General features: G+C 41.0%; 1 protein-coding gene across 6 annotated transcripts in view; it reads left to right on the plus strand.

Annotated features, from left to right (window-relative positions):
* Positions 1 to 13,390, plus strand: part of LOC128688956 (receptor-type guanylate cyclase Gyc76C) — a 619,662-nt gene that overhangs the window by 317,425 nt on the left and 288,847 nt on the right. For all 6 annotated transcript variants that reach the window (XR_011391737.1, XM_070083032.1, XM_070083048.1 and 3 more), the window contains one exon: positions 504 to 652. Coding sequence is in view for 5 of the 6 variants with exons in the window: in XM_070083032.1 (XP_069939133.1) it covers positions 504 to 652 (149 nt within the window). In the remaining variant the exon portion in view is untranslated. The remainder of the gene's footprint in view (positions 1 to 503; positions 653 to 13,390) is intronic.

Here is a 13,390-nt window from a genome sequence, read left to right on the forward strand (position 1 = left end):
AAAGGGTTAATTCAAAAGGCTCCTGGTTTCAGTGGTGTTTGATTGTTATTGATTTACTATATTGTATGTACTGTACAGTATATGGTTCCAAAAGGATGCTAGAAAATACTTCTCATATAGTCCTAGACTACTGGAATGGGATCCAGGAGTAGGTAATACATGCTACAAAAACTGGAACTTTAGATAGTTATATGCAAACACAAGACAGAGCATGTCTTTGCTCATACACTACAAGCACTGCAGAAAGAACACTTGAAGCATAGCTCTGCTCTTTTAATTACAAAAAGGCAATCTTGCATGCATACTGTATATAAGTTACTAACTTATTAACCATTAGTGTGAAAATCTTTAAAGATTAAATTTTCTGCATTAATAATTTTTTTAACAATTCAGTTTCACCTTTGTATAGTACTTATTAGGTAAAAAGGTCCATTAGAATCTTTTAAATCTAATTTAACTGATGTATATTGCATAAATAATTTTTTTTATTTTTTCTTCCACAGCAAAGCCTTGTAAGTGCAGTTTCATATGATTTGCATGGACAGTGGTATCAAAACTTGGCTAACTACAAAGGTACAATGGTGTGCTTAAAGACGATTTCCTTAAATCAGAAGCGACCAGAGCTCAGCCGAAACAACATGAAAGAAATGAGGTTAGTTTGTTTTGCGTAAAAAATATCTGGATCCTTTTATTCCGTCATGACAGGTAACATGTTACACATATTTCATCTGATTTGCTGACTTCTGTTTAGGGGTTCTGGATGTTCAGGTAAATATTAGTTGTCCACTTCTTCAATTCAGTGTTTTGTTTTTTCTTTTCAGAAGATATTCCTTGATATTTTCATTAATACAATACCTGTACGAGAGTATAGTGGTATGAACACTCTCGTATGGGTGTGAAGCATGGGTTGTAAATGCTGCACCGAGGAGGAGGCAGGAGAGATGTCATGTCTAAGGGCAGTGTGTGGTGTAAATATTATGCAGAAAATTTGTAGTGTGGAAATTAGGAGGAGGTGTGGAGTCACTCTTCAGAGGGCTGAAGAAGGGGTTGTTAAGGTGGTTTGGTCATTTAGAGAGGCTGGAGCAAAATAGGATGACTTGGAGGGTATATAAATCTGTAGTGGAGGGGGAGGAAGGGTAGGGGTCATCCTAGGAAAGGATGGAGGGATAGGGTAAAAGAGGTTTTATGTGCAAGGGGCTTGGACATGTAGCAGGAATGTTTGAGTGTTAGATAGGAGTGAATGGAGATGAATGGTTTTTGGGACCTGACGAGCTGTTGGAGTGTGAGCAGGGTAATATTTTGTGAAGGGATTCAGGGAAACTGGTTAGCCGGACTTGAGTCCTGGAGGAGGGAAGTACAGTGTCTACACTTTAAAGAGGGGTTTGGAATATTGGCTGTTTGGAGTGACCTTAAGTTAATTGGGTTTTCTTAAATAGTTTCAAACTGGCTCTATGACTTCATGCTATGGAACAATTATAAGAGATGGTGAAGAAACAGGAAGTAGTTGGATAAGCTGGTTTTGTTTGGTATAGCATAGTGTAGGTTTAGTTACATTAGGGAGATGAGTTGATTTTTGATGACAGTGGACCCCCGGTTATTATAATTAATCCATTCCAGAGAGTGTGAGTAAAACTAACTTTGATGATATCCGAATTCATTTTCTCGAAATAATGTAAATCCAATTAATCCATTCCAGACACCCAAAAGTATTAAAAAAAATAATTTTTTTACGTGAAATATACATTTACCTACACAGAAAACAATGAGACATGAAGAATAAACAGTAATAACATGACACTTACCTTTATTGAAGACTTGTTGATGTATGGAAGACAGGAGGAGGGGAGAGGATGGAAGAGTTACTATTGTTTGTAAGGGGAATCCCCTTCCATGAAGACTTCAGGTACTAAGTCCTTTTCTGGGGTTACTTCCTTTCTTTTTATTTTTTAATGCCACTAGGACCAGCTTGAAAGTTACTGGACCCCTGTCGCTCAAAAAATTGTTCCATTGTGTCTTGTGTTTCTTTAAAATTTCCCTAAAATGGGACATGACATTGTCATTGTACATGTTGCCAACATGGCCTGCAACAGCTTTGTCAGGGTGATGTTCATCCATAAATGTTTGCACCTCACTCCACTTTGCAAAAATGTCCTTAATCATTGAAGATAGCACCTTCTTCCATCTCTCTTCCTCCTCCTCAGGAGCAATTTCCTGAGCTGTAGTCTGTTGCTGTTGCAGATGAAGGTCTTGTAGCTCTTCAGTGGTTAGCTCTTCCCTGTGGTCCTCCACCAACTCTTCCACATCCTCGCCACTCACCTCCAACCCCATGGAATTCCCCAATGCCTCAATACTTTCCACAGCTGCCATAGGCTCGTCAGGGTCAGCCCCAAACTCTTCAGAATCCCTCTCTTGGACACATTCTGGCCACAGTTTTCTCCAAACAGAGTTCAAAAGTCCAGGAAGTCACTCCCTGCCAAGCCTTACCTATAAGGTTTATGCAATGGAGGATACTAAAGTGATCTTTCCAGAACTCTCTTAGGGTCAGTTCAGTGTCCGAGGTTATGTCAAAGCACCTTTGAAACATTGCTTTGGTGTAGAGTGTTTTGAAGTTTGAAATGACCTGCTGATCTATGGACTGGAGGAGAGGAGTGGTATTAGGGGGCAAGAACTTCACTGTGATGTAACGAAACTCCTCCACAATTTGCTCATCCAGGTCTGGAGGATGAGCAGGAACATTGTCCAGTACCAGGAGGCACTTGATTTCCAATTTATTTTCCAGGAGGTATTTCTTCACACTGGGGCCAAACACATCATTGAACCAATCAAGGAAATTTCCCTCGTGACCCATGACTTACTGTTTGCCTTCCACATCACACACAATTTACTCTTGATGACATTGTTTTTCTTGAACACTGGGATTTTCAGAGTAATACACCAATAAAGGCTTCACTTTGAAATCCCCACTAGCATTACTACAGAACATGAGAGTTAACTTGTCTTTCATAGGCTTGTGTCCTGGGAGTGCCTTTTCCTCCTGTGTGATGCAGGTCCTCTTTGGCATTTTCTTCCAAAAGAGGCCTCTTTTGTCACAATTGAACACTTTTTGGGGTTTGAATTGTTCAGCCTCTATGTACCCCTTGAATTTCTGAACATATTTTTCAGCCTCAAAAAGGTTGGAGGGAGGGGGTAAAGGAGGTGTTGTGGGCGAGGGGTTTGGACTTCCAGAAAGCGTGCGTGAGCGTGTTAGATAGGAGTGAATGGAGACAAATAGTATTTGGGACCTGACGATCTGTTGGAGTGTGAGCAGGGTAATATTTAGTGAAGGGATTCAGGGAAACCGGTTATTTTATATAACCGGACTTGGGAAGTACAATGCCTGCATTCTAAAGGAGGGGTTTGGGATATTGGCAGTTTGGAGATATATATTGTGTATTTTTATATGTATATACTTCTAAACTGTTGTATTCTGGGCACCTCTGCAAAAACAGTGATTATGTGTGAGTGAGGTGAAAGTGTTGAATGATGATGAAAGTATTTTCTTTTTGGGGATTTTCTTTCTCTTTGGGTCACCCTGCCTCGGTGGGAGACGGTCGACTTGTTGAAAAAAAAAAAAAAATTTCAGCCGCATATTTGTCAGAACTTGCAGCCTCACCATGCCAATACGTTTCTTAACCCTTTCAGGGTCCAAGGCCCAAATCTGGAGTCACGCACCAGTGTCCAAGAATTTTCAAAAAAAAACTTTGTTATTTTTTCTTATGAAATCGTAGAGAATCTTTTTGTGAAGGTAATAAAACAAAAAGTACGAAATTTGGTGGAAAATTTACGAAATTATGCTCTCGCGAATTTTGATGTGTCAGCGATATTTACGAATCGGCGATTTTGCCGACTTTGACTCCCATTTTAGGCCAATTACATTATTCCAATCAACCAAATTCTTAGCTATTTCACTAGTATTACTACTATTCTATCGATTGAGCACAAGAAATCGCCAAGTCAATTGTTTCAACTACAAAATAAAGTGATCGGAAATTGTTAATTTGGCCAATTTAACACAAAGTTTAAAATATTCCAATTTCAAAATAGGGTCCAGAATGAACAATGTAGGCATTCCTGGCACTAAACTAACATTTCCTCTGTTCATTAGTTATGTTTTGAGGCTTTACAAATAAATTCCATTTTGATTTTTTATTCACATAATGAATTTTTATTCACACCAAAAAATAGAAGATTTACTGTTATGCAATACTGTAATAATTGTATAAATATCATCACCATATTTGTGAATGTATATTAGACCCACCAGCTGACGTGTATTAGACGTGTGAGGTCATTTGTTTACTCTTGAATATCGGCAAAAATTTAACATTTCTGCTACTTTGAGCTCAGTTTCAAGCCATTTCCAGTGCTAAAACCAATCAAAATCATCCATATTTCTGTAATATGTCTTCCATTCTATCGAATGAGACCAAGAAATCGCAAATACAACTATAAAAAACATACGAAAAAACACTGCAAAGTTGCTGTTTTAATCGAAAAATCATGATTTCATTTTTTTCTCTCATTATACACAGTGTGCTGCAGGATCTGTTTTATGTGGTGCACACATACCACATAGATGTATTCTCTCATATCTAGGCCCAAATGTACCACTCACAGTTTATCAGAGTGAGCTGAGCTCATGGCGTAGATCTACGGTTTGGACCCTGAACGTAAAGTCGTAGATCTACGGGACGGACCCTGAAAGGGTTAAATCTCTCAAACCAGCCTTTGCTGTTCTTAAATTAACTGACGTCAGCACTAGTTCCAGGCATTTTCTTTATGAGATCATCATGCAATTGCTTTGCCTTTTCACAAATTATGAGCTACATAACACTTTCTCATGCTAACTTTTTCATTGATCCACACCAACAACAACGTCTCCACATCTCTGAGTATTTGCGATTCACAAAATTGTAATGGCACGATTGCAAACAAACCATACTATCATGGGTTCTAACCCTGCCTGTGAAATGGTTTGTATTTGCGATCTCTGTTTTGTAAGCATATTTGCACCTTTTGCAGCAACAGCTTCCTTGATTTCCTTTTTCTTGGCCACGATGGAAGAGATGGTTGTATGGGGTGTCTTATACAACCTGGCAAGCTCTGCCACACGTACTCCACTTTCATATTTTGCAGTGATGTCTTTCTTGAATTCTAGAGTGTTTCTCACCTTCTTTACCAAAGGGCTGGCACTAGAAGCTTTCTTTGGGGACATGGTGTCTTATTTAGTAGTTGCAAGCACAAAAAAGAATGGAATATTATGAAATGTATCACATAAACGAGTGGGGTGATGGTCACTCGCTCATAAACAATAGCGGACTGACTGTGAATGGTGTGTGGGGCCACTCGGGGCTGCTTGGGGCCGCTTGTACGCATTTGGGACGAATGACTATTACTGAGGTAAATGATGATCACTGAGCCAATATTATTATTTTTATTTTTTATTATCACACTGGTCGATTCCCACCAAGGCAGGGTGGCCCGAAAAAGAAAAACTTTCACCATCATTCACTCCATCACTGTCTTGCCAGAAGGGTGCTTTACACTACAGTTTAAACTGCAACATTAACACCCCTCCTTCAGAGTGCAGGCACTGTACTTCCCATCTCCAGGACTCAAGTCCGGCCTGCCGGTTTCCCTGAACCCCTTCATAAATGTTACTTTGCTCACACTCCAACAGCACGTCAAGTATTAAAAACCATTTGTCTCCATTCACTCCTATCAAACACGCTTACGCATGCCTGCTGGAAGTCCAAGCCCCTCGCACACAAAACCTCCTTTACCCCCTCCCTCCAACCTTTCCTAGGCCGACCCCTACCCCGCCTTCCTTCCACTACAGACTGATACACTCTTGAAGTCACTCTGTTTCGCTCCATTCTCTCTACATGTCCAAACCACCACAACAACCCTTCCTCAGCCCTCTGGACAACAGTTTTGGTAATCCCGCACCTCCTCCTAACGTCCAAACTACGAATTCTCTGCATTATATTCACACCACACATTGCCCTCAGACATGACATCTCCACTGCCTCCAGCCTTCTCCTCGCTGCAACATTCATCACCCATGCTTCACACCCATATAAGAGCGTTGGTAAAACTATACTCTCATACATTCCCCTCTTTGCCTCCAAGGACAAAGTTCTTTGTCTCCACAGACTCCTAATTGCACCGCTCACCCTTTTCCCCTCATCAGTTCTATGATTCACCTCATCTTTCATAGACCCATCCGCTGACACGTCCACTCCCAAATATCTGAATACATTCACCTCCTCCATACTCTCTCCCTCCAATCTGATATCCAATCTTTCATCACCTAATCTTTTTGTTATCCTCATAACCTTACTCTTTCCTGTATTCACTTTCAATTTTCTTCTTTTGCACACCCTACCAAATTCATCCACCAATCTCTGCAACTTCTCTTCAGAATCTCCCAAGAGCACAGTGTCATCAGCAAATAGCAACTGTGACAACTCCCACTTTATGTGTGATTCTTTATCTTTTAACTCCACGCCTCTTGCCAAGACCCTCACATTTACTTCTCTTACAACCCCATCTTTCAATATATTAAACAACCACGGTGACATCACACATCCTTGTCTAAGGCCTACTTTTACTGGGAAATAATTTCCCTCTTTCCTACATACTCTAACTTGAGCGTCACTATCCTCGTAAAAACTCTTCACTGCTTTCAATAACCTACCTCCTACACCATACACCTGCAACATCTGCCACATTGCCCCCCTATCCACCCTGTCATACGCCTTTTCCAAATCCATAAATGCCACAAAAACCTCTTTAGCCTTATCTAAATACTGTTCACTTATATGTTTCACTGTAAACACCTGGTCCACACACCCCCTACCTTTCCTAAAGCCTCCTTGTTCATCTGCTATCCTATTCTCCATCTTACTCTTAATTCTTTCAATAATAACTCTACCATACACTTTACCAGGTATACTCAACAGACTTATCCCCCTATAATTTTTGCACTCTCTTTTGTCCCCTTTGCCTTTATACAAAGGAACTATGCATGCTCTCTGCCAATCCCTAGGTACCTTACCCTCTTCCATACATTTATTAAATAATTGCACCAACCACTCCAAAACTATATCCCCACCTGCTTTTAACATTTCTATCTTTATCCCATCAATCCCAGCTGCCTTACCCCCTTTCATTTTACCTACTGCCTCACGAACTTCCCCCACACTCACAACTGGCTCTTCCTCACTCCTACAAGATGTTATTCCTCCTTGCCCTATACACGAAATCACAGCTTCCCTATCTTCATCAACATTTAACAATTCCTCAAAATATTCCCTCCATCTTCCCAATACCTCTAACTCTCCATTTAATAACTCTCCTCTCCTATTTTTAACTGACAAATCCATTTGTTCTCTAGGCTTCCTTAACTTGTTAATCTCACTCCAAAACTTTTTCTTATTTTCAACAAAATTTGTTGATAACATCTCACCTACTCTCTCATTTGCTCTCTTTTTACATTGCTTCACCACTCTCTTAACCTCTCTCTTTATCTCCATATACTCTTCCCTCCTTGCATCACTTCTACTTTGTAAAAACTTCTCATATGCTAACTTTTTCTCCCTTACTACTCTCTTTACATCATCATTCCACCAATCGCTCCTCTTCCCTCCCGCACCCACTTTCCTGTAACCACAGACTTCTGCTGAACACTCTAACACTACATTTTTAAACCTACCCCATACCTCTTCGACCCCATTTCCTATGCTCTCATTAGCCCATCTATCCTCCAATAAGCTGTTTATATCTTACCCTAACTGCCTCCTCTTTTAGCTTATAAACCTTCACCTCTCTCTTCCCTGATGCTTCTATTCTCCTTGTATCCCATCTACCTTTTACTCTCAGTGTAGCTACAACTAGAAAGTGATCTGATATATCTGTGGCCCCTCTATAAACATGTACATCCTGAAGTCTACTCAACAGTCTTTTATCTACCAATACATAATCCAACAAACTACTGTCATTTCGCCCTACATCATATCTTGTATACCTATTTATCCTCTTTTTCTTAAAATATGTATTACCTATAACTAAACCCCTTTCTATACAAAGTTCAATCAAAGGGCTCCCATTATCATTTACACCTGGCACCCCAAACTTACTTACCACACCCTCTCTAAAAGTTTCTCCTACTTTAGCATTCAGGTCCCCTACCACAATTACTCTCTCACTTGGTTCAAAGGCTCCTATACATTCACTTAACATCTCCCAAAATCTCTCTCTCTCCTCTACATTCCTCTCTTCTCCAGGTGCATACACGCTTATTATGACCCACTTTTCGCATCCAGCCTTTACTTTAATCCACATAATTCTTGAATTTACACATTCATATTCTCTTTTCTCCTTCCATAACTGATCCTTCAACATTACTGCTACCCCTTTCTTTGCTCTAACTCTCTCAGATTCTCCAGATTTAATCCCATTTATTTCTCCCCACCGAAACTCCCCTACCCCCTTCAGCTTTGTTTCGCTTAGGGCCAGGACATCCAACTTCTTTTCATTCATAACATCAGCAATCATCTGTTTCTTGTCATCCGCACTACATCCACGCACATTCAAGCATCCCAGTTTTATAAAGTTTTTTCTTCTTCTCTTTTTTAGTAAATGTCTACAGGAGAAAGGGTTACTAGCCCATTGCTCCCGGCATTTTAGTCACCTCATACGACACGCAAGGCTTATGGAGGAAAGATTCTTTTCCACTTCCCCATGGACAATAGAAGAAATAAAGAAGAACAAGAGCTATATAGAAAAAGGAGAAAAACCTAGATGTATGTATATATATATGCATGTGCGTGTCTGTGAAGTGTGACCAAAGTGTAAGTAGGAGTAGCAAGATATCCCTGTTATCTAGCGTGTTTATGAGACAGAAAAAGAAACCAGCAATCCTACCATCATGCAAATCAGTTACAGGTTTCTGTTTCACAGTCATCTGGCAGGACGGTAGTACTTCCCTGGGTGGTTGCTGTCTACCAACCAACTGAGCCAATATTTTGACAAAAAAAGTTACGATTACTGAATATTTTGAAATCTGATGACTACAATATCCGGGGGTCCACTGTATAGTTCTAAACTGATTAGCAGACAGGGCACCTTTTGCTGGTTCAGGCAATGAATTTCAGATCTTGGCCCAGGCCTCGTATGTGCATGTGCACAAGGGATGTCTAAGAAAGTTTTGTGCCTCATGCTGTGCCTGTGTGTTCTGCTGCAGTTATCAAGATGTTTGAGAGAAGGGTTTATGTTGAGGTTTAATGTTCTTTATGCAGTGGAACCTCGGTGTTTATATGCCCTAGTTTGTATGTAAAACTATAGTTATTCTCTATAAAATGTATTTTTGTTAATATTTTTGGGTGTCTGGAATGGAGTAATTGGATTTACATCATTTCTTATGGGAAATATTAACAAAAAATACATTTTATAGAGAATAACTGTAGTTTTACATACAAACTAGGGCATACGAAAACCGAGGTTTCACTGTATATGTAATAGGCACAGTAATATTAGTACATACAGTGGTACCTCGAGTTACAAACTTAATTTGTTCCAGAAGGTTGTTCAAGTGCCAATACCGAACGAATTTGTTCCTATAAGGAATAATGTAAATTAGATTAGTCCATTTCAGACCCCCAAAAATGCACTTACAAAAATACACTTACATAATTGTTGAGTTGGGAGCTGTTCGAAACTTGAGGTACCACTGTATTTTGTATATTAAGTAATTTCAAACTCTTGAAGAGTGGGAGGAGGGGATTGTTCTGGCACAGGAACAGGTGATAGTCTGCACATCAGCTTTTTGCTGGATTATTAACCCTTTTATTTTTGGTGCCGTATAGGTACGGCTTACAAGCCAGTGTTGGTGATATACAGTGGACCCCCGCATAACGATCACCTCCGAATGCGACCAATTATGTAAGTGTATTTATGTAAGTGCGTTTGTACGTGTATGTTTGGGGGTTTGAAATGGACTAATCTACTTCACAATATTCCTTATGGGAACAAATTCAGTCAGTACTGGCACCTGAACATACTTCTGGAGTGAAAAAATATCGTTAACCGGGGGTCCACTGTATTGGTATGCCAAAATTCTAGCAGCTTCAGATCTAGTGGGAGAAAGCTGATAGACCTACATGTGAGAGAATAGGTCTGCATGGTCAGTATGCACAGTATAAAAAAAATAGGGGAGCCAGTGGTGCATTGTGGGAGTCCCATTTCAGTAGGCCTTGTTTACCATAGTGTTTTTGCATAGTGTGAGACTGACATGAGGGATGTTGAGGAGTGCCTTATGCCTAGTATTGTGACTGTGTGTTCTGGTGTAACTATCAAGAAAAAGTTTAACCCTTAAACTGTCCAAACGTAGATCTACGTTCTTACCGCTGGCGCTCCAAACGTAGATCTACGATTTATTTTTCCTGCCTCCAAATTTGGCACGATTGGCCTGAGATGCCAAGTCAGCACAGAATAGGTCTTAACCCTCGGTGTGTGCAGTATTAAAAAATCTGGGACCACTTAGTACCTTGTGGAAGCACCATTTCAATTGAGTGCCAGCTACAGCAAACAGCGTGGCAAACACCAAGGATTCACTGATGTCATGTTGTATTAACACTCATTTTTTAGGAGGAAAGTGATGTTGACCCCTAGTTTAGTGGCTTTGAGGTGGATGTGGCCACAAGTGGTCATAGAAATATAAAAAAACCTTGATAATAACCCATGTGCAGCATTTGTGTAACACCCTGTAAATTCTGATACCACTGGTAGTATCAACCTGCCAGAATGTCCTATAACCTATGCTCTAAGTAAAAAAACAATTCTGGAATGTGTAATATGTGTTTGGCAGGCTGGCTGGCCAGTGGTTGGCTGGCCAGCTGGCTGGCTGAATGGCTGTCTGTCTCTGTCTGTCTGTCTGTCTGTATCTATCTCTGTCTATCTCTTTCTCTCTGTCTCTGTCTCACAGAAACACATACAGTTATACATAGTGTAAATTACCTAGGATAACCCAAAAATTCCATACTGTGCTTGTTTACCTGGAGTTTACCTGGAGAGAGTTCCGGGGGTCAACGCCCCCGTGGCCCGGTCTGTGACCAGGCCTCCTGGTGGATCAGAGCCTGATCAACCAGGCTGTTGCTGCTGGCTGCACGCAAACCATCGTACGAGCCACAGCCCGGCTGGTCAGGAACCGACTTTAGGTGCTTGTCCAGTGCCAGCTTGAAGACTGCCAGGGGTCTGTTGGTAATCCCCCTTATGTATGCTGGGAGGCAGTTGAACAGTCTCGGGCCCCTGACACTTATTGTATGGTCTCTTAATGTGCTAGTGACACCCCTGCTTTTCATTGGGGAGATGTTGCATCGTCTGCCAAGTCTTTTGCTTTCATAGTGAGTGATTTTCGTGTGCAAGTTCGGTACTAGTCTCTCTAGGATTTTCCAGGTGTATATAATCATGTATCTCTCCCGCCTGCGTTCCAAGGAATACAGTTTTAGGAACCTCAAACGCTCCCAGTAATTGAGATGTTTTATCTCCGTTATGCGCGCCGTGAAGGTTCTCTGTACATTTTCTAGGTCAGCAATTTCACCTGCCTTGAAAGGTGCTGTTAGTGTGCAGCAATATTCCAGCCTAGATAGAACAAGTGACCTGAAGAGTGTCATCATGGGCTTGGCCTCCCTAGTTTTGAAGGTTCTCATTATCCATCCTGTCATTTTTCTAGCAGATCCGATTGATACAATGTTATGGTCCTTGAAGGTGAGATCCTCCGACATGATCACTCCCAGGTCTTTGACGTTGGTGTTTCACTCTATTTTGTGGCCAGAATTTGTTTTGTACTGTGATGAAGATTTAATTTCCTCGTGTTTACCATATCTGAGTAATTGAAATTTCTCATCGTTGAACTTCATATTGTTTTCTGCAGCCCACTGAAAGATTCGGTTGATGTCCGCCTGGAGCCTTGCAGTGTCTGCAATGGAAGACACTGTCATGCAGATTCGGGTGTCATCTGCAAAGGAAGACATGGTGCTGTGGCTGACATCCTTGTCTATGTCGGATATGAGGATGAGGAACAAGATGGGAGCGAGTACTGTGTCTTGTGGAACAGAGCTTTTCACCGTAGCTGCCTCGGACTTTACTCTGTTGACGACTACTCTCTGTGTTCTGTTAGTGAGGAAATTATAGATCCATCAACCGACTTTTCCTGTTATTCCTTTAGCACGCATTTTGTGCGCTATTACGCCATGGTCACACTTGTCGAAGGCTTTTGCAAAGTCTGTATATATTACATCTGCATTCTTTTTATCTTCTAGTGCATTTAGGACCTTGTCGTTGTGATCCAATAGTTGAGACAGACAGGAGCGACCTGTTCTAAACCCATGTTGCCCTGGGTTGTGTAACTGATGGGTTTCTAGATGGGTGGTGATCTTGCTTCTTAGGACCCTTTCAAAGATTTTTATGATATGGGATGTTAGTGCTATCGGTCTGTAGTTCTTTGCTGTTGCTTTACTGCCCCTTTGTGGAGTGGGGCTATGTCTGTTGTTTTTAGTAACTGTGGGACGACCCCCGTGTCCATGCTCCCTCTCCATAGGATGGAAAAGGCTCTTGATAGGGGCTTCTTGCAGTTCTTGATGAACACGGAGTTCCATGAGTCTGGCCCTGGGGCAGAGTGCATGGGCATGTCATTTATCGCCTGTTCGAAGTCATTTGGCGTCAGGATAACATCGGATAGGCTTGTGTTAACCAAATTCTGTGGCTCTCTCATAAAAAATTCATTTTGATCTTCGACTCTCAGTCTGGTTAGCGGCTTGCTAAAAACTGAGTCATACTGGGACTTGAGTAGCTCACTCATTTCCTTGCTGTCATCTGTGTAGGACCCATCTTGTTTAAGTAGGGGCCCAATACTGGACGTTGTTCTTGACTTTGATTTGGCATAGGAGAAGAAATACTTTGGGTTTCTTTCGATTTCATTTATGGCTTTTAGTTCTTCCCGCGATTCCTGACTCCTATAAGATTCCTTTAGCTTGAGTTCGATGCTTGCTATTTCTCTGACCAGTGTCTCCCTACGCATTTCAGATATATTGACCTCTTTTAGCCGCTCTGTTATTCTTTTCCATTGCCTGTAAAGGGAGCGCCTATCTCTTTCTATTTTACATCTACTCCTCCTTTTTCTTAGAGGAATAAGCCTTGTGCATACATCGAGTGCCACCAAGTTAATCTGTTCTAGGCATAAGTTGGGGTCTGTGTTGCTTAGTATATCTTCCCAGCTTATATCGGTTAGGACTTGGTTTACTTGGTCCCACTTTATGTTTTTGTTATTGAAGTTGAATTTGGTGAATGC

The sequence above is a fragment of the Cherax quadricarinatus genome, chromosome 1, assembly GCF_038502225.1.
Source record: "Cherax quadricarinatus isolate ZL_2023a chromosome 1, ASM3850222v1, whole genome shotgun sequence".
Taxonomy (NCBI): domain Eukaryota; kingdom Metazoa; phylum Arthropoda; class Malacostraca; order Decapoda; family Parastacidae; genus Cherax; species Cherax quadricarinatus.